This window comes from Macaca thibetana, chromosome 18 (genome assembly GCF_024542745.1).
Source record: "Macaca thibetana thibetana isolate TM-01 chromosome 18, ASM2454274v1, whole genome shotgun sequence".
NCBI lineage: Eukaryota > Metazoa > Chordata > Mammalia > Primates > Cercopithecidae > Macaca > Macaca thibetana.
Genome location: NC_065595.1, coordinates 29,401,963 through 29,427,205, shown reverse-complemented (window position 1 = coordinate 29,427,205; position 25,243 = coordinate 29,401,963). Strand labels below are relative to the sequence as shown.

Here is a 25,243-nt window from a genome sequence, read left to right as displayed (position 1 = left end):
TAGTGGTTTGTGGTCAACTACACAAATATGCAATTAAATCTACAACCAGCCAAATTTCCAATTTACTGTAATGTAACACTCATTTAAAGAAAAAACTAAACTTGGACAGGAACACAAGCGACACACTCAAAACCAAGAGCACACATACACAAAATAACTACAAGAGTGAGCAGAGATAGCTGGTTGGGGAACAGGGAGTCTATAAAAGAAAATTTTCAATTCTGTTAACTAATCTTCTAGTATAAACTGATGATTATATGAAACACACCAAGGAGAATACATTCAAGTTAATGGAAACAAGTCTTTATTAAGTAACTTTTAATATCAGAAAAATAAAACTCTTATAATTCTCTTTACAGCAAATATATAATATCAGTGCTTTGGCCATCTTAAGTTAAAGGCCCTTTATCATAAAATATATGGTTTTAAATTTTACTCAAATTGAATTTATAATCCCTATGACTTCCCTACATATACATAACAAAAGAGTGTAGTAAAATTAGCAAATACTAAACTATATTGATAATTTATCATTCTTAGTTTGTGGTTTTTAGAAACAGTACACGCACCTAATATATGTCGATTCCTTGGCTTATTAGTTGCAGTGTACAATGCAACAAAATACAAAATACATGCTTGGTGAACATTCGTTCATATCTACAAGACGGCAGCTAGAGATTAGGTTTCAATACTGACATTTACTATCCTACAAGCAATTAGCATTACATCATAATATGCCATCAAGGCAACTTTTTTTATACTGAAAAAATCAAAATAAAAACCGTTATTTGTAAACTTTTATAAGAAATGTAACTCTTCAAGTGGAAATAAAAAATAAAATTTGTCTATTTACTATTGAATACACATAGGATTTCAATTTTCATTATACCGAGAAAAAAGCTCTTTTGTGTTGGGAAAATAATGCTTCAAAAAATAATTAGTAGAAAAACCCACCAGTATAATGTTTTGTCCTTTCAATGCCAGCACACATTTGGGAACATACTGAGGATGAAGTTATAGACATCCACAGGTGAAATGTACGAGTGTATTTTAAATAAATCTTTCCTTGTGATTGGAAATAGTTTTTGAAATGAAGTAAACTGATTGGAGGTTGTCACAGCTGCTTTTATGAATTATGCCAAGGGCATCATTATCCCTTTCCCCTTCCTCCCTCCCCTAAATTACTAAAAAATAAAAATATATTTATAATGTGCAAGACAAATATGGATTGAACATAAAATGTTTCACATTTTGATCTATAGTCTAAAAACTAACAGCTCGAGCACACTAATGAATGGAATGTTCGCATCCTCAATTGTTAGCCAATATAGGTGCCATCCCAAAGCCCTTCCTGATATGGGAAAACCAAGGTGGCCATTTCCACATTCACCAAGAGAGGCAATGGGCAGGAATTCAGCATTCCTGATCCACTGATCATACCAGCCTTGAGAACTCTGGGCGAGATGAAAGTCGATGTAGCAGTTTTTGTCCCAAATTACAACCAGTGATCTAGTAAACTGCCATCAGCCCTATTATTACCAATAAGTAATCACAATGCATTAAAAAGTTACTTGCAATCCTGCAGAATTAGGCATAAGTTGTTGTAAAATAAAAAACAAACAAACCTGTTTTGTCAAAACTGGCAGTGTAAAGAAGGCAGCACTGGAAGTGTATGAATCGTCTGTAATGCCAAGTACCCTCCATAAACTCTTAAAGTGGTTAGGCTTTGGGACCCACTGTTTTGAAATCTTAGACGTATACACTTTTCTCATAGGCTCACACAACCTATGATTATCTTCACTCAGCCAAGTTGAACTTCAGCTTTAGCAATTCTTATATAAACTATGTCTCTGGGTCTACAGGATAGTATTAATAATTCAAACCAAACTAATAGACAAGAGACCACTTAGGTTTAGTGTTACCATAGCAGCCTTTTATAAGTTTACTAACAACTTTAGCCTAATCCCAATAAAGCCTGATAACAGTCATAAGAAATCATTAGGAAGTTTACTGGGGGGTACCATTATACCCATGCCTTTACGAGTCCATATAGAGATATAGTATTTATGTATATATATATAGTTAAGAGTGAATTTGGATTGCCTGAGTAACAGCTGTCTGGCAAACTGGACATGATGGCGTTCTCTTTTCACAGATCTTGTTGGCACATTCCATGCAGAAGAGGTTGTGGCCACATGGAACTAGGGCAGCAATAACCTCATTCTCAAAGCAAATCACACAGTCGTGCTTTCGTCTTGATTCTGGAGGTGAGCTAGAGGTGGAACCACCATTGGAAGAGGAGTAACTATTGGTACCATTAGAAAAAGCAGGGATGTATATTGGAAGGCCAACATGGTTGCCTGTACTAGGTGGGTCGCTCCTAACCCTCCGAGCAAGTGGGTGTTCTATGCTCTCAGGAAATGTAGGAGACAGACGAGGAGTAGATGGCTGACTTCCTCTGCGCTGAGTCTTCATGTTACCAGAAGGATCACTCCCAAAGCCAGAGAGTGGGTTAACTGGTTCAAATGGAGTCCAGATAGTTTGAGCAGATGTTGGTAAAGAGTCAAAGGCAGGAGAGTCAACTGCAAGGTCTTCTGAGCCTACAGATGGTAGTGTATCTCCAAACCAGAAGTTTCCTGTACTAAATGGGCTTGTTGGACTAAAGTCAGCCAGCCTGTTGCTTCCAAAGTAGGAATCTGTGGAGCCACTTCCTAGAGAACTGGAACTATCATTTCGATAATTGGATATCATTCTCGCGCGGCTAGGAGGAACAGGATTGGAGGAGAGCCACGCAGAGCCAAGAGTGCCACCTTCAAAGCTTACATCGGTACCATTGTAATGGAAATCATTCTCTTCATTAAGCTCTATATAGTTTCCTGTACGCATGGCAATATGCATTTCTATTTCTTCCCGTGCTCGGTCGACATTTTCAGGCATCCCTGTCACTTCAAAGACAGGTTCCTTATCTCTGCTCGGAGTTACTATGTAAGTGTGGGTCTGCTGCTGAATTCTTTTAATAGTTGCTCCTTTGGGTCCAACCACTAATCCTACCACACGATAAGGGACCCTGACTTGGACGGTGGTTTGACCGGGCAGATTAGGACTACATGACAATCCTCCCAGGGCAGGCCCATTTTTGTTTCGAGATGCACGAATCATGGAGAAGTGCTCTGCAGCTGAGAGGATCTCTCTTTTGGCCATGGCAACATCTTCTTTCCTTCCAGTGACAACAAAAATGGGCTCTTCACCACGAACAGGAGTCTTGATATACGTGTTTGTCTTGGCTCTCAGTGCTTTAATTTTACAACCTGTTAGAAAGAAAACATTTCATAAGAATCAACATGTACTTCAATGATATATATAAAGACAAATCACAGAATGCACCTTTTAAGCTAAGTATCTGGTTATGGGTAAGTTTTAGAGTTTTTCACAAAGCTAGGAAGTGGCAGAGCCAGAAGTAAACCTAGTTTGACCTAAAATCTATGGTCTTTTTGCTAGTCCAAGAACCTCAATTTTCACAATTATCTTACAGAAGTTCTTAAACTGACTTCTACCTAATTATCTTATCACTTTAACTTAACATTACTCTTTCCTCTGTAAAACTCAATTGATGACAAAAACACTGTGCTCATGGCTAGTAGGTCATCTCACTTCTGCTCCCACCAGTTAAATTCTAGGCCTGCTATGATTCAGTTTTGTTTATTCCCATGTTGTTTGTGCTAGGTGGACTCATGCTAGTAACAGAATTATCTGAATTATTGCATAAACTAATGAAACATCAATGCAAAAAAGACGAGTATCTTAAAGAGCATCTTAAAGAAAAAAGCTGCTATTGAATTATGAATAGGTGAGACAGCTATAAAGGGCTGGGATAAAAAAAAGTAACATAGAATGATTTTGTAATCGTTGTAAAGTCCTGCTCCATTTAAAAGAAACAGATACTGCAGATTGTATGGAATGTGGGTGCTGGGTATGGTTTTACTCAAGGACTGCTCTGATTGACAGACACAATTTGAAACAAAAGGCCTTGACAAATCCTAAGTATATTTAAGTTAAAATAAAACATCTAAGACACATATGTATAACTTTACATAATGCCCCACTTTAACCAACTTTTTTTTTTTTTTTTTTTTTTTTTTTGAGTAATCACAGATTACTAGTGCCAACTATGTTAAGATTAGAGGGTTTCAAACTGTAACTTAAAATGTCAAGTACACATCAAGGCATAAAACTCTGGGGTTATACTTTTCAAAGACCCTAACTTGAGCTTGCCAGGATAGATGTGTTCTCATGAATATATCATACTATTCTTAGTTCATCAAAATAAAGCTAGGTGCTATAATCCCAGCTCCTTGGGAGGCTGAGGCAGAAGAATTGCTTGAACCCGGGAGACAGAGGCTGCAGTGAGCCGAGATTGTGCCACTGCACTCCAGCCTGGGCAACAAGAGTGAAACTCCATCTTAAAAAAAAAAAAAAAAAAAAAAAAAAGGAGAAGCTAGGTGCTACTGAAGCTAAGTGTCACAATCTGAGCATGTCTTTTTCTTAAATATTCCCTTCCTTTTTTGTCCTTAATAAATTAATATCCTCTATACCACTTTAGTCAGATGAGGCTTTTTTTTTTTTTTTTTTTTTTTTGAGACAGTCTTGCTCTGTCACCCAGGCTGGAATGCAGTGATGCGATCTCGGCTCACTGCAACCTCCACCTCCCAGGTTCCTCCTGCCCCAGTCACCCAAGTAGCTGGAACTACAGGCGTGCACCACCATGCCCAGATAATTTTTTGTATTTTTAGTACAGACAGGATTTCACCACGTTGGTCAGGCTGGTCTTGAACTCCTCACCTTGTAATCTGCCCGCCTCAGCCTCCCAAAGTGCTGCATTACAGGTGAGCCACCACGCCTGGCCGATGCTTTCTAATAAAGCACATGATCTGATCACTTTTTTGCACAAAGTGGGACTCGTTTGTTTGCCCTTCCAAAGCATTCCCAAGCCACTAGGTGTTGACTACACAGGTTGAGTTATCCCCTATCCAAAAACACATGGGACCAGGAATGTTTGAGACTTTGGAGTATTTGCATTATACCTGCCAGCTGAGCATCCCTAATCTGAAAATCTGAAATGCTCCAGTGAGTATTTTCTTTGAGCACTATGCTGGTGCTCAAAAAGCCTCAGATTTTGGAGCTCCAAAACAAAATCGGAGGGTTTTTGAGCATTTAGGATTTCAAATTTTCAGATTAGAAGTTTCAGCCTGTATCTGCTTTTGTTCCACAGTAGAAAAATCAGTTAGAAGACCAGAGAGAACAACGAAACTTCCACATCTACTTATCATTTATACAGGCTAAATGTCCAGGAGATTCCCTCATTCAGCACAGCAGGAACGGTTTGGTGTACAGAATTGAGATCACTTTCTATTGATGCTTAAGAAATTCTGAAAGGGGTATATGAATACAGAACTGGTCATACTCTATACTTAGGGGAGTTATTATTTGGATATGTAAGTTCACAGTGGGCTACAACTTGACAAGGTGGCAAGAAGGCAGTCAGCCACAATTACATTCCTAACAAAAGACAGACGTTATTCTGCAGAAAAACACGGGCAAATTGCATTAAGGACAAAGGTAGAATTAGTGTAAGGGTCTAGGGTTGGTCCCTTTCATTCCTTACTAATATTGACCATTAGAAAATTGAAAATAAATAAAAGAAAAAAAAAAAAAGAAAAACAGAAACAAAAGAGAAAAAAGAAAACGACGTAAAAATCCCTTAATCAAACACTTCTGATACTATAAGCAACTGCCAGTCACATCCTTAGTAGAATATTTTCTGTTAAATACCTAATAGGTATGTTATTAACTAAGGAAATATGATTGAGGGTCCACAGAACACTACCTAGCCTATGGTTGGTATTAATAAATAGGTGTTTAATGCATGGTTCATTGGGTACAGATAAGACAAATGGTTTGAGCATGGGCCACTCTTGGGACACAGGCCTGGTCTACACCCAAAAGGGTCATGTGCTTATTAGGTTTTGCAGATCAGGGAAAAAAGTAACAGGAAGACAGGAAAGCCAACCCTGGGTTTTTTTGTTGTTGTTGTTTTTTGAGATGGAGTCTCACTTTGCCGCCCAGGCTAGAGTGCAGTGGCACCACATCGGCTCATTGCAACCTCTGTCTCCTAGGTTCAAGCAATTTTCCTGCCTCAGCCTCCCGAGTAGCTGGGTTACAGGTGCCCACCATCACTCCCGGGTAATTTTTAAAATATATTTTTAGTAGAGACAGATTTTCACCATGTTTGCCAGGCTGGTCTCGAACTCCTGACCTCAGGTGATCCACCTGCCTTGGCCTCCCACAGTGCTGGGATTACAGGTGTGAGCCATCGCCCCCAGCCGCCCACCCTGTTTAAGCCACTGTCAATAAAGATAGAGGAAACTATTTCTTCACTTCCCTAAATCTTTTGATTATAGTACCCTAAACTCAGATTAGGGATTATAGGGAAGCTCACCAATCATAACATTGTTTCTATAGGAACACATATTCTGAGTTCCAAACAACTAACATGATTTCTCAACTACAAATACATTCTAACATTGGGGACTACTCGAATAGATAGTTTTTAAAAGGTGACACGAACTAAAGGAGAAAAAACAATCTTGTTTTGTAATTTTGCAGGTGACGAAGGTATTAGTTTTTTTGGGTACTTTAAATTGAGTTTTTATTTGAAAACTCAAAGATATTTTTAAAAATCATAGAATTTGTAATCTCAGAGTGACATAAAATTCAGAAGCCGTATTATGATATATTAGCCTGTATTTTTTAAGTTGCTACATGGCACAAGTCACCAAAAACAAAGTAAAAAAAACCTAAAATATTTATAACATTTTCTTTCTTACACACACATACACACACACGCACGCACACATCTCTCCCCTACAAATCAAAACAACAAAAACCCAATAAAAGGGTGAAAGAAACAGCTAACATCAAAGTAAATATACAAATGGCTCTGAAGATGGAAATTCCCATTTTCATGGGAACTGACCTATTATTTTCCACCTATAAGACTGTCAAAGAACAAAAACCTTATAACAATGGTAGTAAGAGTGGGGAAAAGAACTCTCATATTTAGCTGTGAGAGCATAAACTGCCCTCTAAGAGCTATCACAGTTATAAGCCCATGTACTCTTACATTTCTACAATCTTCTTGCAGAATTGATCCTGTAGAAATATGTGCACAAGTACAAAGTAACTTCTGTATTTTATAATTATTGAATTAGCATGAGGCTGGTACAGCTATATAATGGTATGCTATACACTTATAAAACTGGTTGACTTAGGGGGACAGGGAAGGAGGGAGGCAGTTTTCACTGTATATTCTTATTTATTTTTTTAAATAAATTTTGAGTCATACATACACATTACTTTTTCAAATAAATTAAGTTAGAAAAGAAAAACAGGCCGGGCGCGGTGGCTCAAGCCTGTAATCCCAGCACTTTGGGAGGCCGAGGCGGGCGGATCACAAGGTCAGGAGATCGAGACCACAGTGAAACCCCGTCTCTACTAAAAATACAAAAAATTAGCCGGGCGCGGTGGCGGGCGCCTGTAGTCCCAGCTACTCAGGAGGCTGAGGCAGGAGAGAATGGCGGAACCCGGGAGGCGGAGCTTCCAGTGAGCCGAGATCGCGCCACTGCACTCCAGCCTGGGCAACAGCGTGAGACTCCGTCTCAAAAAAAAAAAAAAAAAAAAAAAAAGAAAAACAAATCAAACATACAGAAATGATACACTTCACTAGTCTTAGCATATTGATTAGACTTTTGGTTAGTACTACTGATATTATTTTAAATTACAGTAGCCCCCCTCCCTTATCTGCAGTTTCACTTTCTATCATTTCAGCTCCTTTCAGTCAACCATAGTCCAAATGCAGGTGGATATAGTACAGTATAAAAAGATATTTGAGAGTAAGACCACGTTCACCTAACTTTTATTACAGTATATTGTTATAAGTGTTCTATTTTATTATTGTTAATCTCTTACTCTGTCTTGTTTATAAATCAAATGTTACACAGGTATGTGCATATAGGAAAAAACATAGTATGTATATATAGGGTTTGGTACTCTGTGGTTTCAGGCATCCACTTAAGGTCTTGGGAAGGCATCCCTGTTGGATAAGGGGGGACCTACTGCACACAAACAGCAGGGTAAACGATTTCGTAGCCTCAAAGTTGAACAAAGTTTTGAAATTTAAAAATGTGAGGACTACACTTCTTATAGCTAGAGATAAAAATCCATGTATGGCAAGTTGTATTCAAGGTAATCAATGGGCGGAAGTCTAGACTAGACTGTTTGGAGGTCAAGAACTAATTTTATCTTGATTTGGAAGTAAATTCCCTAAAAAAAGAGTCTCCAACTTACCTCACTGGTGTAGGAACCCATTTTCCCTTCCTACATCACTGTTGCTGGGGCCACGTTTCACCTTAAAACCCTTTAGCTGCAGCTAGAACTCTGGTCCTCTCACTCCCTGATACAGTAAAGGATTCTGCCTTGCTTCTCCAGGGTAAATAAAGATAAGGGTATCTTTATTTAGGGTAAATAAGTAAGGGTATTTATTTATTTACTCCAGGGTAAATAAATAAGGCTTTTCCTAGCCTTAGAAATTAAGACGGGGAGGTCCTCTGTTGCTGGGAGAGGGGTTGAAAGAAAAGAAATTAAAGAAATAAATTAAAAAAAAGAAAAGAAAGAAAAGAAATTAAAAATCTAAAAAAAAGAAAAGAAATTAAAACAAAGATTTGTAATCTTAAGTGTTTTTCAAACCATGGGTTGCAGTATCAATTCAGTGGGTGCAATTAGCATTTAAAAAAAGGACTATGTTCCTAATGTTTCAGTGAAATATATAATGGGCTGCAATATAAAATGTTCTTTTTCCTGCCAGAAAAGCTTAAAACCACTACACAATATCATCTTTAAGGCCACTTTCTAGTTCCATAGCACATGTGAAATGACGTACTTACAACTAAGAACCAGTACAGTGACAGTGAAATGGAGGGAATGTGGCATTACTGAGAAAACCTGGGTTTAAGATCTGACTTTACAGATGAAATTTTCATACAGTTGAAAATGGTAATACTATAGTTCTGCTCTATGGTCACCTAAAGTAGCTTGTGCAGGCCAGAGAGCCCAAACATATTTATAACACTGAATTTTAAAAACCCATTATTTATTTTCCAGCCACCAGCAACACATCTTGGATACTTAGAACAGGATTTTTCAAGTTTTGTTTTTGTTTTTAAACCACAGTTCATTTAGATGGTAGCAAAAAGACCACATGGCCTATCTATACCACTTCCCAACAGAAAAAGCACCATGTGATAAAGAATTGAGTTAACATTTAGGTCACCAGTAATGTACAATTAAGCAGAAAATAAAAGTCCATGGAGCTGTTCATCATTCACCACTAAATCCTTTAAAAAGCTATGGTAGACAGTATGATAGGCAGAATCCTAAGACGGTTCCTCAAGATTCCTGGGCCTAGTGTACACATACTTTCAGTTAAACAAACACCAACCTACGTGGCCCCTGTGAAGGGACTCTGCAAATATAATTACAATCCAAATCAGTTCACCTTAAAATAGTAAAATTATCCAGATTATCTGGGTGGGCCTGACCTAATCACAAGTTTTTTTAAAGCAGAGGTTTTGGCTGATTGTGGTGGCTCATGCCTGTAATTCTAGCACTTTGGGAGGCTGAGGCCAGAGGACTGCTTGAGGCCAGGAGTTCATGACCAGGCTGAGCAATGTAGCAAGACCCTGTTTCTACCGAAAAAAAAAAAAAAAAAAAAAATTAGCCATGTATGGTGGTGTATCCCTGGAGTCCTAGCTACATGGGAGGCTAATAAGGTGAAGAACTGCTTGTGTCCAGGAGGTCACGGCTGCAGTGGGTTATGACCACACCAATGCACTCCAGCCTGGGCAACAGAGTGAGACCCTGTCTCTTAAAATATATATATATATTTTTTTCCTAGCATGACTCAGAAAAGAAGTCAGAGAGATGTGCTCTGGCTAACCTGGAAGAAGAAAGCTAACAATGTATGTTGTAAATTGCCTATGGTGACCCCAAGACAAGGAACTTCCAAGTGTCTTCTAGGAGCTGTGAGCTAGAAGAAAAATGGAGGTGGAGGTCATCATCCTGCAACACCCATCTCCCAGCCCCTGCTCAAAATGAATTTTATCAACAACCAGCAAGCTTGGGTAAGGACATGAGCCGCAGATAAGCACTGCAGTCCTGCCCAATACCTTGATTTGAATGCAGTGAGACCCTGAACAGCACACCATGCCTAGACTTCTGACCTACAGAAACGGAGATGATAAATTTATGTTGTTTTAAGCTGCTAAATTAGCAGTAACGGTTACAAAGCAATAAAAACTACTAGAGATTCTCAGAGCCCTTAAAAACTCCACAATCACTGCCCCAAGAGAGCAGAGACTAAAATGTTAGATATATTACATTCTTATTCAATACTCTAAAAGACATTCTGGAAGTCTCTCAAGAATTATTATAAGTAGCTTTTGGCCGTGTGTGATGCCTCAAGCCTGTAATCTCAATGCTTTGGGGGGCTGAGGCAGGAGGATTACTTGAGTTCAGGAGTTTGAAACCAGTCTGGGCAACATGGCAAAACCCCGTCTCTACAAAAAATATAAAAAACTATCTGGGCGTGGTGGTGCACACTTGTGGTCCCAGCTACTTGGGAGGCTGAGGTTGGGAGGATCACCTAGGATGTCGAGGCTGCAGAGAGCTGAGATCGTGCCACTGCATTCAAGCCTGGGCAACAGAGTGAGACCCTGACTCAAAAAAAAAAGGAAAAAAAAAAAAGAATTAGGAAGCAGCTTTCAACATAAAATACTACATTAAGGTGTTAACAGTAAATATGGAATTGTCAACAGTTCAATTCAAGTCCAAAAATATTTCTGTCCTTTAATTCCCTATTACCTGCTTTAGTTTCCTAATGCTGCCATAACAAGTTCCCATAGTGGCTTTAATGACATAAATTTATTTTTTTACATATATTTGTTATTTTACAGTTCGGTGGGTCACACATCTGATATGGGTCTCAACAGGGCTAAAATCAAGGTGTTTGCAAGGGCTGTGTTCCTTGCAAGAAGCTTGAGGGATCCAGTTCCTTGCACATGCAGGTTGTTGGCAGAATTTGATTGCTTGCAGTGAAAGGAATGAGCGTCCTTGCTGGCTGTCAGCTGAGGGCCATTCCCAGCTTCTAGAGGCCACCACCTACATTCCCTGGCTTGTGACTCCTTTCAGCTTCAGAGTAAGCAACGGAGGCTGAGTCCTTCTCATGCTTCAAATCTTCTTTCTCAGATCTCAGACCCAACTGGGAAAGGTTTTCTGCTTTTAGGGTCTCATGTGTTTATACCCAGATGATCATCCAGATGATCTCAAGCTCCCCAAAGCAAGGTCCATACCCTCAATTGCATCTGCATAAACACCTGCAACATCCCTTTTGCCAAATGAGGTGACGTGTTCAGAGTTCCTGGGGGATTTGGACACGGACTTCTCTGGGTGGGTAGGATTACTCTACCTATGACATTATCTTTCTCCTTTCCTTCAATTATTTTCCTTTTTCTTCCAAGTATCTAGCTTTTAAATCCCAATTCAGGAATAGTAACCCGAAGGCCAGGGCAGTGAACAGACATAAGGTAGGGTCAGGAAAGGTTTGGGGAATCACAAGCATTGGAATAGGTGAAGGGATAAAGCTAAAAATCAAATAAGGGCTGGGTGTGGTGGCTCACATCTGTAATCGCAACACTTCGGGAGGCAGAGGTGGGAGGACTGCTTGAGGCCAGAAGTTCGAGACCAGCCTGGGCAACATAGTGAGACGCCCATCTCTATAATAAACAATTAAATATTAAAATAAAAATATCAAATAGGGAGAAAATATATAAGCCAAGAGTTTACAATGACTTTTACTAGGAGATTACGTTTATGCTGGGAGATTAGTGGTTTGGTATGTGATACACAAGTAAAAGTAGCTTCCACTTATCCTAGGTGTTTCCAGCAAAATCACTGCTTGGGTGAACTTTAAGAGCATTTTATCAATTGTGAGATAAAGTGCAGCCTAATGCCTGAACTTACCCATTCACATGTTAAATTCCCTATAAAGATGCTAGTGTTACTTCCAGGTGGTATAAATGAACCGGCATCATTTCTGCTCTCAAGCTCAGTCTAGAGGGAAATTCAATACTGAATACGAGAACTGGTTTAAAGGTACCTACAAAGCAGTAGGTACATACAAAAGGAGATGACTTTACTACTTACAGTAAATAAAAAAGCTTTAAAGGCATTTGAACTGAGGCTTAAAGACAGCGGTTTTGCTAGATGGGAAGGAGAGCAGAGGGAACTGCAAGTGCAAAAGCAGGGAATCAAGAGTACGGGATGGCACAGTCAGACAACTGGGTTCAGTAGTGTGAGAACTTCAAGTCACTGGAGGGTAGAATGGCAGAGATAAAGCTGGATGGGGAGACAGAAGTCTTCGATGTCAGGCAAGGGAATTTCGACTTTATCGTAGACTAGAAAAAATTGGAGGTAGAAGGTAACATAATCAGATATGCATGTTAAGACTAGTAGGAGCATAAAAGATGCAAAAGAGACAAGACGGGGGACTCACCGCAAAGCCTATCACAATAATAAACAGAAAAAGGCTGAGAATGAAGGACAGAATGCAAGTCTGGGGCTATGTATGACCACTGTTATGAACATCAAGTACTTGTGTTGCAGATTTTGCAAAAAGGAATTTGTTTTCTAGAAACTAAATTATGTTTTCCATTCATTTCATACATTAGCTACAAATATAAGGTGACTGAAGAAAGTTCAAACCCTTACAAGCAAACACCAAAATTGCATCATGTATATATTTTCACTTTTGGTAGTCCTTGGGGTTTTTCTTCAAAAATTTCCCAAGAGGTTTTGTTTTGAAGGGTAAAGAGAGGGGAGTTAAACATCTTGAGTAGCTCTTCTTACCTTCAAGAAAAATAAAACTCTTTGGCCTGAAATTAAGTCCCTATCCCTTCTGCACATTAAGTGGCCATAACCTACCTTCTCCCAGACTTCATCCCCCAAATATGTCTTGTTCCTCTTCTATCTCTGCTCAGTTATTTCCTTACATAACCTGGAAAATCCTCCTAGTATTCCTTTTCCTCCCGGAGTTATTTGAATAACAAACATGGCCATTTGGAAAAGATAAAACTATGTGTAAAAGGCTCCACGAACTCAAGAATAATACAAACATACGCACAACTCATTATTACAGCTATCATGTATGAATCCTTCAAGGTCCAGTTCAAGGAGCAAAAAACTGACTATCTGCAGGACTGGGAACCTGCTGTTTCAACATTAGGGCAAACTATGATTAAAGATACTTCCTTCATTTGTTTTTCGCAAAGATAAAATGAAAAAATGTATCAAACATGCTTACTACAATGCCTGTTATTCAGTTAAGTACTTAGCCCAAATTGTCTTAATTCCACACTCCTTTCATCATACGACTTTCCCCTAAAAACACATCATTTCGGGAGGCTGAGACAGGAGAATCGCTTGAACCTGGGAGGCAAAGTTGCGGTCAGCTGAGATCATGCCACTGCATTCCAGCCTGGGCAACAAGGGCGAAACTCCGTCTCAAAAAAACCCCAAAACCAAAAAACAAAAACAAACAAAAAAACCCTAAATCATCTCACAAGTTTCATGATATATAAGAATGAATGAGGTGGTTGTATTAATAATGTTATACAAAATAAGGTCCCTTTCCCCTTGGAAGAGTCTAGACAGAATATTCAAAAGCTCCTTTCATTTTATAGAAGCACATACAATACTGTATTAAGGTGTTACAGCAAATATGGAATTGCCATTAGTTCAACTAATCAATTCTTGTATTCTGTCTTCAAAAACTGATGAGTATCAGCTAAATCCCAGTAAGAATGTTTCTTGTGTACACAACATTAATTCAACATTTTAAGTAATAATTTAAGAATGCAATGTATTCCTAAATGCACAATATAAAACTAATAGCTTTCCTTTCTAGGGTTCAAGTGGCCTCCTTGTAGCTATTTCAAGTGAAGAATATTGTTTGTCTCACTTTAGGGATTACTATGACAATACTTCAAACAGCTTCATTTATGTGATTTTAGTTTCATTATCAGTATTCATATAAACATTTAATGCCTTCAATCAAGTAGCATCTACTGTACTTCAAACAAAAGTGCCAAACAACTTGAGGTTGACTGGGTCCTTAAATAAAAAGCTGTTTGGATGAGTGTGGTGACTTACGCCTGTAATCCCAGCATTTTGGGAGGCCAAGGCGGGTGGACTGCTTGAGCTCAGCTTCGGCTCAGTTCAAGACCAGCCTGGGCAACGTAGTAAATTCCCGTATCTACCAAAAATACAAAAAATTAGCCAGGTGTGGTGGTGTGCACTTATGGTACCAGCTACCGGGGATCACTTGGGCCTGGGAGGCGGAGGTTGCAGTGAGCTGAGATTGCACTATTGCACTCCAGCTTGAGCAACAGAGTGAGACCCTGTCTCAAAAAAAAAGGCTGAGAATAAAGGCAAGAGGGAAGAAAACCCCAATTAACACAATGTGGAAAGTACAATGATAAACAATGAAATGGCAAGTTTATAATTTAAAAATTCAGCTCAATAAAACAAACAGGAAGTACTCCATTTTGTTTTAGGTACTTTAACCAATATTAAGAATGCAAAGATGACTAAGATTCAGTTCTACCTTCACTGACTTGCATTAACTTCAAGCACTAAAAGTATTTAGTGACACGTGTTCACGTACAGATAGTGACCTATTTTCTTTTCTTTTCTTATACTGCTGGTTGGTGACAGTAGTCAGATCTTCTACAATATCCTTGCTGATTTTTGTCTACTTGTTCTACCACTTACTGAGATAGGTACGTTGAAGTCTCAAACAATAACAGCTTGAGATCTTGGGTAAGTTGTTTGTACCTCTATAGAATTGTTGTCTGTTTGGTGGAATTAAGAAAGGATTAAATGAGATGATACATGTAGTTTTTGCACAGTGCCTGACACAAGTTTGTTATTAAAAGACAAGTGAACTGATTTTTATACGGAGTTAACATTTAAAAAATACTCCTAAAGATAAAACATACTATAAACTCTGCAAAATTGAGAAGATTTTGCAAAGTCAATCTATCTAATTGGTAATATGAAATCTGGTTTACTTTTACGTAATTTTAGGGACTCCCTTTGGACAAAAATCAGAATATAAGAACTGTGACAGACCACCTAGTTAAATCTCATTTTAGACATGAGGAAAATCGAAGCCTAAAATTGTCCAGTTATAAACTAGTGACCCCTAAACCAACGTTCTCTCAAGTTGTCTTATTTTCCTAAATCCCAGTAAGAATATTTCTAGTGTATTTTTAGGAGTGGAGAATTCCCTGCATGTACAAGGTATTTTAAAAAACAGAAGTTAAATTAAATCTAAAACCTCTCTTTTTTCACTTATTTTAGACAAGACAATAAAAAATATTTAATGAAAAGGTTTATTATTTGGCCTTTCGGTAAACCTGAAAGAAAAAACCAGAAGAGGGTGTTAATTAGAGATGAAAGGCAGAAGTTTTCCTAACTGGGGAGCTTGAAATTATGTTCATGCTCTTTAGAGAATGTTAACAGAAACGTTAGAATCATCTATTTGGGTACCTACCATACAATGGAATTAGATTCATTTGTAAATGATTCTCTTCCAGACTTGCTTGGTTCTTTGCCAGGAAATACATTTCCAAAGCTCTGATTTTAAATAAATTTTAAGACATATTGTAAATTTAAAAAATATAACTTACGTAATTTATTGGTATAGCCTAGGAAAAACTTACCAAAATCACATTTTTTTGGCTTTAACTAGCATTTGTTCAGAGTATAAAAGAAATTTAGCAGTAAAAATTTACCTTATCTGATATATAATTTATCATCTCTGTACTTTCAATTGTACTGTCAATTTCTACTAATGCTATCTTCTCAAACTTGATCCTTACAACAAATGAGGGAAAGGGAAGAGAGAAACCTGAAAGAACAAGTAGATGAAGTAGGTTTTTTCCAGAAGAAAAAACAGGCTCAGAGAGGTTAAGTGATTTATCCAAGGTCACAGGCAGCAAGTGGCAAAACGCAAGGTTTCTAACTCCAAGTTCAACGTCCTTTCCTGCATTATACTAAATGGCACTGGTAGAAAGGCAGAAGAGAAGGCAAAGGGAAAGGGAGGCACAGAGAAGAGAAATAATAATAAAAAGGTGAGCCCCAAATACAAATATACACTTTTACACTGGTAACCATTTTGGGAGATCTTTTCTAGTTGTTTGAAGCCATTCCCTCCCCACTTCCCCTTCAATCACGTTCAAGACCAAATTCTTTATGCTTACCTTCAACTACATCTGCAGTTTTCATTGAAGGATTTTCTTTATTATTTTAAGGCTTAGTCTTATTATTCCATGATACAACTTTACTTGTGACCAAACCAGGCTTCTCTGCATGCAATGACGAACTGTAGTCCGCACTTACTGGACAAGGGCAACAAACACTTGAATTGTCCTTACATCTCAAACACTGGCACGGAAGAGGTCTTATAGTTAGTGTAACTCAAAATTCTCAAAGTCAGTTATAGAACAAAGACTCGAACTACTCAAACAGTATTAGACTATGCATACATTCAATTTAGTATATCTGGGTTTGGTAATCTTAACATTAGAAAATTATTTTCAAGGCTTAAATATCAGATTTAATCTTTGTCTCTATACAGTAACTAATGGTAGCATGGGAAAAATTTTAAAAGTAAATCCAAAAATTATGGTATATAAGCTATTTGGGAAGCATTAAGAATGCAGTTTAATAAAAAACATATCACTTAAGGATCACCTGAATATCAATGGAGATTTAAACATAATTATCCATGATCTATTTACAGCTTCTTAAAAAGCTTTTTTTTTTTAAGTGCAAATACATTCATTTAGTATCTTATGAACATTATCTACTTTTTCATCTTGAGTTTGGTTACAAATTCTACATGGCAGGAATGACACTGTTTAAAATTCTATAAGAATCCTATAAATTATAAAATAGGACTGTGGTAGTCATCATGGCTCTCCTTGTGGGCACAGAGTTGTAATATACTTTCTCACCCATTTGAAGTTAGGTGTGGCCAGACGATTTGCTTTAATGAAATATGAGCAGATGTGATAAGCATTACTTCTGGATCTAACATTTTAAGATCAGTATGTGCTATGCCATAGTCTTTCATCTTCTGGCACAATGGTAGATCAGTAATACTGGAGATGGCGGCTGCTGTTGGCCTGGGTCCCTGAATGACTAAAATGAGCAGAGCCCCTATGAACAAGAAATAAACCGTGGTTGTTTTTAACACTGAGGTGTAGAGTTCTTTGTTAACCACAGTGTAACAAGCCCATCTTAACAGAAGTGCCAGGTATCTAAAAGGCATTCAGATATCTGTTGGTTCTAGTTGTTACATTAGAAGAATACAATGAGTGAAACTATCTGCTAAAGCCAAAAAAGGCGGACATAACTAAACGGTGGTTCCCAATTAATTTCAGATTTATCTTAACAAAAGTAATGTGCTTACCACTTAATAGTTTCATATATGTCAATTTCTTTGTGTATCTTCCAGAGTCTCTACAGGAATTGTAGATACGATTAGGCCCAGGTGCAAAAGAGGAATCTGAAGCCTAGGGAGTTTAAGTGACTTGTTCAAGATTACATAGTGAGTTACTGGCACAGGAATATCTATTTCTGATTTGGCTCTTTCCAATATACCACAGCGGAACAGAGACTGTTACAGGCAGTTTGGTGTAGCTACAACACGTATTTTTATATTAAAATACACATACTAAAACATTTTTTAAATCAGCTTAAGGCAAAAGTATTCAAAACCAAATCAGCAATATATTAAGCACTACCTTATAACTAAATGCTACCTTTCCTTAAAAACTTACGCTGTGAAGAACCACCTAGAATTCCAACCCATAAACATTGTTTGAAAATTTTCTAGGTAGAAATCTCTAACAGACTAACACAAATACTTGGTTTCCTGGATCATTTTCAGGTTGTTGGTAACCAAGGGGTACAAAATATACCCTTGAACTACCACTTCATTTCCCATCTCCTCCCTAGTGAATCAGAATAGTTCATTAGCTGAATAAGGCAGGAAGTAAGGCAGTAGATTTCCCCACCCATTTGCAAAAACAATTACAATAATTGAACCCTTCTCAAGGGTCCCAGAGCTAATACAAACCATTATTAACGAAATTTAAATTTTAAAGCCTAGAAAAATTGTAATACTTAATTTTTAAAGCTAGTGTCTATATATACACAAATTAACTCTCTGAACTACAAATGACAGTGAATTTTTAGCTAGACACAGAACTATATTACAGTTATAACTGTGCCTTGTGGGTAGCAGAGACACCAAAATTTTATCAAGTAAACTAATTTGGATAGTGATATTTTAAATTATGCATACTAGAAATTCAGTATCCTACGATTAGGGCACAAGTTAATCCAAAATACTAACCTTCCAGAGCAGAATGCTTCAATACTGAGGCAGCAATGTAGAGTACAAAGAATTTTATTTCTGATGTCAAACTATACTAAATCCAAACTCCACTATTTGAGCAAGTTAGCTCTCAAAACCACAGTTTCTACCTCTCTAAATGGCAGTAACCACCTAGCAGGGTTAAACGGCACTGGTAAAGCACCTAGCATAGTACTAAGCAAAGAGAAGGCCAACAATGCACCCTCATCCCCATAAAAGAAAAAGACAATGTGCTGTAGCATCATTCTGAAATTATATATTCTCATGAAATATGTATTTCTCCTTGAAGAGAAAATTTATGTACAGCAAGACCAAGCTTTCTCTTTTTCTCGTATAAACCTTATTTCAGTTGTGTTAGAGCTTGAAGGGTGGTTCCACCCTAAGAAATTGGGAAGACAACTTGAAACAGTGTAAAGTATTAATTGTTAATAAAGAATTTTGTTTTATAATGTGTAATATATTAAGCACACTTACTAGTCATACATAAAAACCCAGAGATTGGGAGTATGCACATTTTTTTGGACAGGGTGGACAATAAAAAGAAGCTAGAGATGACTTTTCTAGACTATGTGGCTAGAGAACACACATATCCCATCAATTGAAGTCTAATGAAAATAATGAAAAATACACATTTATCCTAATAGTAATATAAAATATTGGGTTACAAGTCTCTAAACAACTGAATTTATGACATTTAGTATTAATTTATAATGTAGTTAAGAATGGGTACACAGTTCTATTTTAATTCACTTTTTAGTCTAAATGGATATAAATGTACAAACTGGAACAAAAACCTGCTGACTAAAATTAGACCTGTTAATCACTGTTAATATGTCTTGCAGGTACTATACTTAAAAACAGAGATGTTCTAAGTTTGTAAAATTAGGTCTTAAAATCTGTTGTCAGGTTTATTTTTGATGTCCATATTCTAAAACTTTTTTGATTATATTCAGTTCCTGGCTTCATACTGTTGTTTCACAATAGATGCAATGCTTTAAAATACAAGGCCAATTTAACATTTACAAATGACCATATGCTACTGGGGAGTATAAATTCGAGGTCACTCTGCCAACTTTCATTGGTATCAAAAGCGGTAGCTTGTGTTTAGGAAAACACTGGAGCTCAGAGGCCATCTACATGAGTTGCTAGTCTATGTGACTCAGAATTCCATTTGTCCTGCTCTTTGCTTCAGAGCTGAAGTCATAAATGTCTCCATCTGTGACATAATTATTTCCAAAATCAATTAAGAGATGTCAAACAGAAAATTGTGGCTTCAGGTAATACATAAAATGGCAGAAATGGATAATTTAATCTTAAGGATGAAAATTTAGCTCCCTCAAAGCAAACAAGAAAATGAAATGATTTGCCCTGTTTTCCTCACTTAGGACAGGTTCTCTCCCATGGGGAAATATCATACTGTAAAAGGATGTGAACATTAGAAGTTACTTAGTTCTCCATACGAGTAAGCAAATAACTTTACAGGTTTTATTACTATCGTGCTGGGACATGGGGGTGGCAAAGGGGTACAATGATCCACAAGTTGAATGGTTCAAAATAGCAAAAGGACCAGATTTTCTGCTTTTAAGACAGAGGATGATGACATACTTTTAACAGTATTGTCAACTCCGGGAAAATACAAGGTTTAAATGGAAGAGCCAGCAATTTGTCTCCATGTCCTAAGACATAATTAAATTCAACATTTCCTTATTAACCAAATAAGCACAGCCCTCAAAAGAAAAACTAAGGCTTTATCTCATTTCCTATCATGTAATAGCTGGTACAAAATAAAAACTTGGAATTCACTTTAAAAAAATTGATTTCTATAAAGATAACAATGTACACAAGGGCCATTCTGCAGTGCTTTACGGGGTGTCTACTATAAAGAAGGACAAAAGTTTGTATTAAACTAAATCTATAAAATATGTTATCTTGTCCCTCTGTAAAACTAGCACGTAAATGGTTTTTTCCTTTGTTACCCTAGACTGTTATCATAAGCACACTGAAGCAACTTGTCCTGAGAAGTGGCATCTTCATATGGCATTCAGACTTCTTCACATTCCGGTGTGAACGCCTGCCTTCCCCCTTTTCCACCACTCCCCTTTACAGACCTCAAGTATCAAAACAACACTACTTGGCAATTATACCTAGAAGATGGTCCTCCACACCACTCCTCACGTTGTTCTTCCACAGTTTTTCAATCTCCATTTGTTAAACTCCTTCCTACCCATTTTCCAAGGCCCTCCACGGTAGATGTTCTCCTATCTGATACTCTGTCACACTAAATATACTATAGTTAGTGCCATTCTACTGTTTATTAGACTGTTATCTTCTTAAGGGCAGAAAGTCTGAATTAACTTCACATTCTCAACTCAATACCACAAACTCAACACCTGGCAAAATACATGCTTGGTACATGGCGATTCCTCAGTGTTCTCACATGAATGGTCAACTCATTCTGATGCAAATTGAGATGTTGTAATTTTATCCCATGTAAATAAAAGTTTTATCCTGGATTATTACTCTAAGTATCGTCAAAACCAAACAAACCAGGTATTTGAAACTCATTAACCAGAAGAACAACACACATAAGCTACCTCTCAATTGAAAGGTCCAGCTTTGAACAGTGTTGGTAAGTGCCAATCATCAGGCAGTCTGAAATAAGCTATCTCCTTTATCCAGATTTCATATGAGTTTTTATTAAAATCCTACAGATAGGAAAGAAATGAGCCAACTCTGATATGTGAAACCACCATTTCGACAGACCTCTTATTTATGTGTACTTTAGACCACTTGGGAAAGATGAGATCATTTAAGCAGCAGCGCCATCATCTCGCTTTATTTGACCCCAACAATGCTCTCAACCTAACAGTAAAGAGGCATGCATCAACCAGGCTAAACCATATTGTCATGCGGTGGCAGCAGGTAACATCTGCCCCTTTCATAAAGGGAAAAAGCTCCCATAAAGAACTTAGGACCTTCCCTAAAAATGTCGGATACAGAGGTACCCCAAGCATCCCCTTCCCCCACCTTCACAAATCTACTCCTGGAATCTGAGACATAGGTCCTTTGTCTGAACAATGTGGGAGGAGTCTGTCTGCAGTACTGGTGTGCTGACAAGTGAAGAGGAGAATTAACTGAAAACTGTATAAACACAGAAGTTTCTTAATTACCTTAGTGTCCAATTTTTCTTCATCCTGCACACCGAACATTTTCAAAAGACAGCCAGTGTGTCAGTGTGTCTTTCCGAGACTTGAAACGTATCGAGAGGAATACAGTAAGATCGGCGGCAGTGAGTTGGGCTGCTTTTCCAAAGCTGTTTCTGAACAGCGGAGGGGCAGGGGATGGCGGTGATACCGACCATTTGAACATCCCTTCCCTCCCCAGTGAGCTCTGTCTACAGGCCTCCATTTCTGTCCTTTTCTCCATCTGAACAAGTTCTTGTAAGGGAGGCTGAACGCTTTAAAAAGAAGACACTCGGCGGCGCAAACTTGCAATCTCGAAGGTTTCCGTACCCAAGAGCGAACCCACAACTCCTCGAGCCCGACCTTTTACCACCTCACTGAGGTTTCTGGTGCCACGCCAGCCTGGTGTTCCACGAACACAGCCCAAGTAACGTGAACACCACCGGACTGGGTCGCCCGAAAAACTTCACACTTTTTACCAGGCGAGACGAGCGAAAAAGCGTGGGTTTTCGCAAGGTGACCCATCTTCACATCTGGTCGACCCTCGGCTCCTCCCAGACCCCTTCGGGGTGGATCTGGGGGCCTGGCCGGGTTCGCCCTTTCCGTCCCATGCTCATTTCTCGTCTCCCCACCCACGCCCGGGGCCATGCCCAGCTGGACCTCCCCACCCCTGCACTCACCCTGGCGGCCGACGATCTCGGCGACGTGCTCGGAGCTGGGCACCGGGACGCACTCGGTGGTGTTGACGCTCTTTCTCCGGAGCAGGGCCGCCTGCTCCCCGTTCAGGGCGGCCGCCGCCGCCCCACAGCCGCCGGGGCCGTAGGCGTGGGACAGCATCGCCGCCATCATGCCCTGGGCATCGTCCCCTCCGTACAGCACCCCCGCCGCCGCCGCCGCGGCCGCCGCTTCCCGGGCATCGAAGCCGGCGGCGGGCAGCAACACAGACCCCAGGGACCCGCCTGGGATCGGCTGGGTCTGAGAGGCGGTGGCCGCGGGCGGCGACAGCAGCAACAGCGACGACCGGTCTTCCTCCTCTGCTTCCTCCAGCTCCTCCTCCTCCAGCAGGTCTCCGTCCAGCTCTGCTTCCTCCCCCTCCTCCTCGTCCTCTTCCAGCTCCAGCTCGGCCGCCTCCGGGGCCCCGGGCCGGCCAGGCGGAGCCCGGTCCTCTGGAGACAGCCCCGCCGCCCGCCGGGCCTGGCCCTGCGCCGCCGCCGCCACGGCTCGAAGCGCCGGAGCACCGGGATCCGCCGGGCTGGGGTCGTCGAGGCCTAGAGCGGCCAGGCGCTCCCTCAGCAGGAGCCCGTCCCCCTCGAGCTCCGGGCCGCCCGAGGGCGGCGGCAGAGGCGGCGGCGGCGGCGGCGGCGGCGGCGGGGGCGGCTGCGGCAGGGGCGCCGGGGCCGCCGCCAGGGCCAGGGCCGCGGAGCTGCCGCTCGGCATCGCGGCGGCGCGCTGTCAATGGCGGCGGCGGCGGCGGCGGCGGCCGGGTCAGGCGCGGCAGGCGGCGAGCCCCATGGCGGACAGGGCCAGGGCCCTGCTCAGCGCGCAAACACCTTTCCTCTGGGGAGGCGGTGGGGCTGGGGACCCGGGCCGTGGAGCGCCAGGGCCGCCCGGAGACCGGAGAGGGCGGGGTGGAGGGGCAGGGGAAGGAGGCAAAGGTAGGTAACTAGGTGGGTGGGTGGGGACGGCGGCGGGGCGGGCTGGTGGAGGTGGCAGCGGCTCCCTCTCAGGGTTTCTTTTGTTTCATGGCCTTAACCAGCCCCCGGCGCGCGCGGCGGCGGCGGCGACGCCCCACGCCGCTCTCCGAATGAAGCCGGCGCGCTCTGATTGGGTGTTTTTAATCTCTGGGAGCCCGCCTTCTCCTCCCGCAGCCTTCCAACTCCTTTCCCCAGCCCCACCCCCCACCCTCCTTCGGGCCCCGCCCCTCCCCTCCCCAGAGCTCTCTGATTGGGTGACCGGGACCAGCCAGCTCCCGAAGCCCACTCCTTCCGTCCTCTCCCCGCCCACCTCCCTCTCCATTCCTCCCGGCACGCGCGGAGAGGGACTGTGATTGTTCACTTTACACGTCACTCTTTGTGACGTCTCCGGCGGGGGCGGGAAAAAGGAGGCGGATGAAGGCGCTGCTGCAGAGGCTGAAACTAAGGGCCAAGCGGGGTTTTGGCGCAGGCGCCTGCGGTCGAAGCGCACACCTGGATTTGTTTCCCCCAACCCTTTATCCCTGTAGCGCGTCTGGCTGAGTTCTTTTAGGGAAGGCACTGTGTGAGCGGCCTGGAGCAGAGCTGCAGGCGCCGGTTCGAGGGCATTGTTTCCTCGGGTTGAGGATGAGATCGCCCCCTTCAGAGGAAAGGCCTTAAGAAGAGTCATGGAAGGAGGGGCCACGCAATATCCTCCTATCCCCTCGCGGGGGCGGTTTCCTGAGCCGCGTGGCTCCCGGGCCTTCCCTCTGGGACCCGGGAATGCTCCTCCCTCGTGGCCTGACGCTCCCAACGCCCCGTTGGCCCGGCTTTTCTGCCGGCAGGGTGGTTACATCAGCAGCCTGCAGGTGCTGAACTTTAGCTCTTTGGGGCTTTTTTTTTTTTTTTTTTGAAACGGAGTCTAGTTCCGTCGCCCTGGCTGGAGTGTAGTGGCACGATCTTGGCTCAACGCAACCTCCGCCTCCCGGGCTCAAGAGCTTTCCCTTGCCGGGCGCGATGGCTCACGCCTGTAATCCCAGCACTTTGGGAGGCTGAGGCGGGCGGATCACGAGGTCAGGTCAGGAGTCCGAGACCAGTCTGATCAACATGGTGAAACCCCGTCTCTTCTAAAAATACAAAAATTAGCCGGGCGTGGTGGCGCACCCCTGTAATCCCAACTACTCGGGAGGCAGAGGCAGGAGAATCGCTTGAACCCGGGAGGTGGAGGCTGCAGTGAGCCAAGATCACGCCACTGCACTCCAGCCTGGGCTACAGAGCGAGACTCCGTCTCAAAAAAAAAGTTTTTCCTGTCTCAGCCTCCCCAGTAGCTGGGATTACAGGCACGTGCCACCACGCCCAGGTAATTTTTGTATTTTTAGTAGAGACGAAGTTTCACCATGTTGGCCAGGCTGGTCTCGAACTCTGACTTCAAGTGATCCGCCCGCCTCGCCCTCCCACAGTGCTGGCATTAGAGGCGTGAACCACCTTGTCCAGCTCTTTGGTGCTTTTAAAGAAATGAATCCCCGTTTCCTCCTCCCTAGACACTCTTCCCACAGTATTGCTCAGGTGATCTCACTCTGTGGCTATCTTTTCTATAGGTTATTATTTTGTTGTTGTTGAGACAAGAGTCTACTCTGTCGCCCAGGCTGGAGTGCAGTGACATGATCACGGCTCACTGCAGCCTCGACCTCCTAGGCTCAAGTGATTCTCCCGCCTCAGCCTCCCTAGTGCATCACCATACCTGGCGCGCATCACCATGCCTGGCTAATTTTATC

At 41.2% G+C, this 25,243-nt stretch overlaps 1 protein-coding gene across 1 annotated transcript; it reads right to left on the bottom strand.

Moving 5' to 3' along the window:
* Nucleotides 1–281: 281 nt before the first annotated feature.
* MEX3C (mex-3 RNA binding family member C) lies at nucleotides 282–23,794 on the bottom strand. Its single transcript, XM_050767747.1, has 2 exons — nucleotides 22,479–23,794; nucleotides 282–3,308 (listed from the first exon to the last, which is right to left on the bottom strand). Exons 1-2 carry the CDS (start codon nucleotides 23,233–23,235, stop codon nucleotides 2,083–2,085), a joined length of 1,983 nt encoding a protein of 660 aa, XP_050623704.1. The 5' UTR covers nucleotides 23,236–23,794; the 3' UTR covers nucleotides 282–2,082.
* Nucleotides 23,795–25,243: the final 1,449 nt, after the last annotated feature.

Bases quoted from the DNA above. Each gene is read 5' to 3' on its own strand.
- MEX3C (XM_050767747.1), bottom strand. From the start codon at position 23,235: ATGCCGAGCGGCAGCTCCGCGGCCCTGGCCCTGGCGGCGGCCCCGGCG. The intron at 3,309-22,478 runs GTGAGTGCAGGG...TCTTTCTAACAG, and splicing joins CGAGATCGTCGGCCGCCAGG to GTTGTAAAATTAAAGCACTG.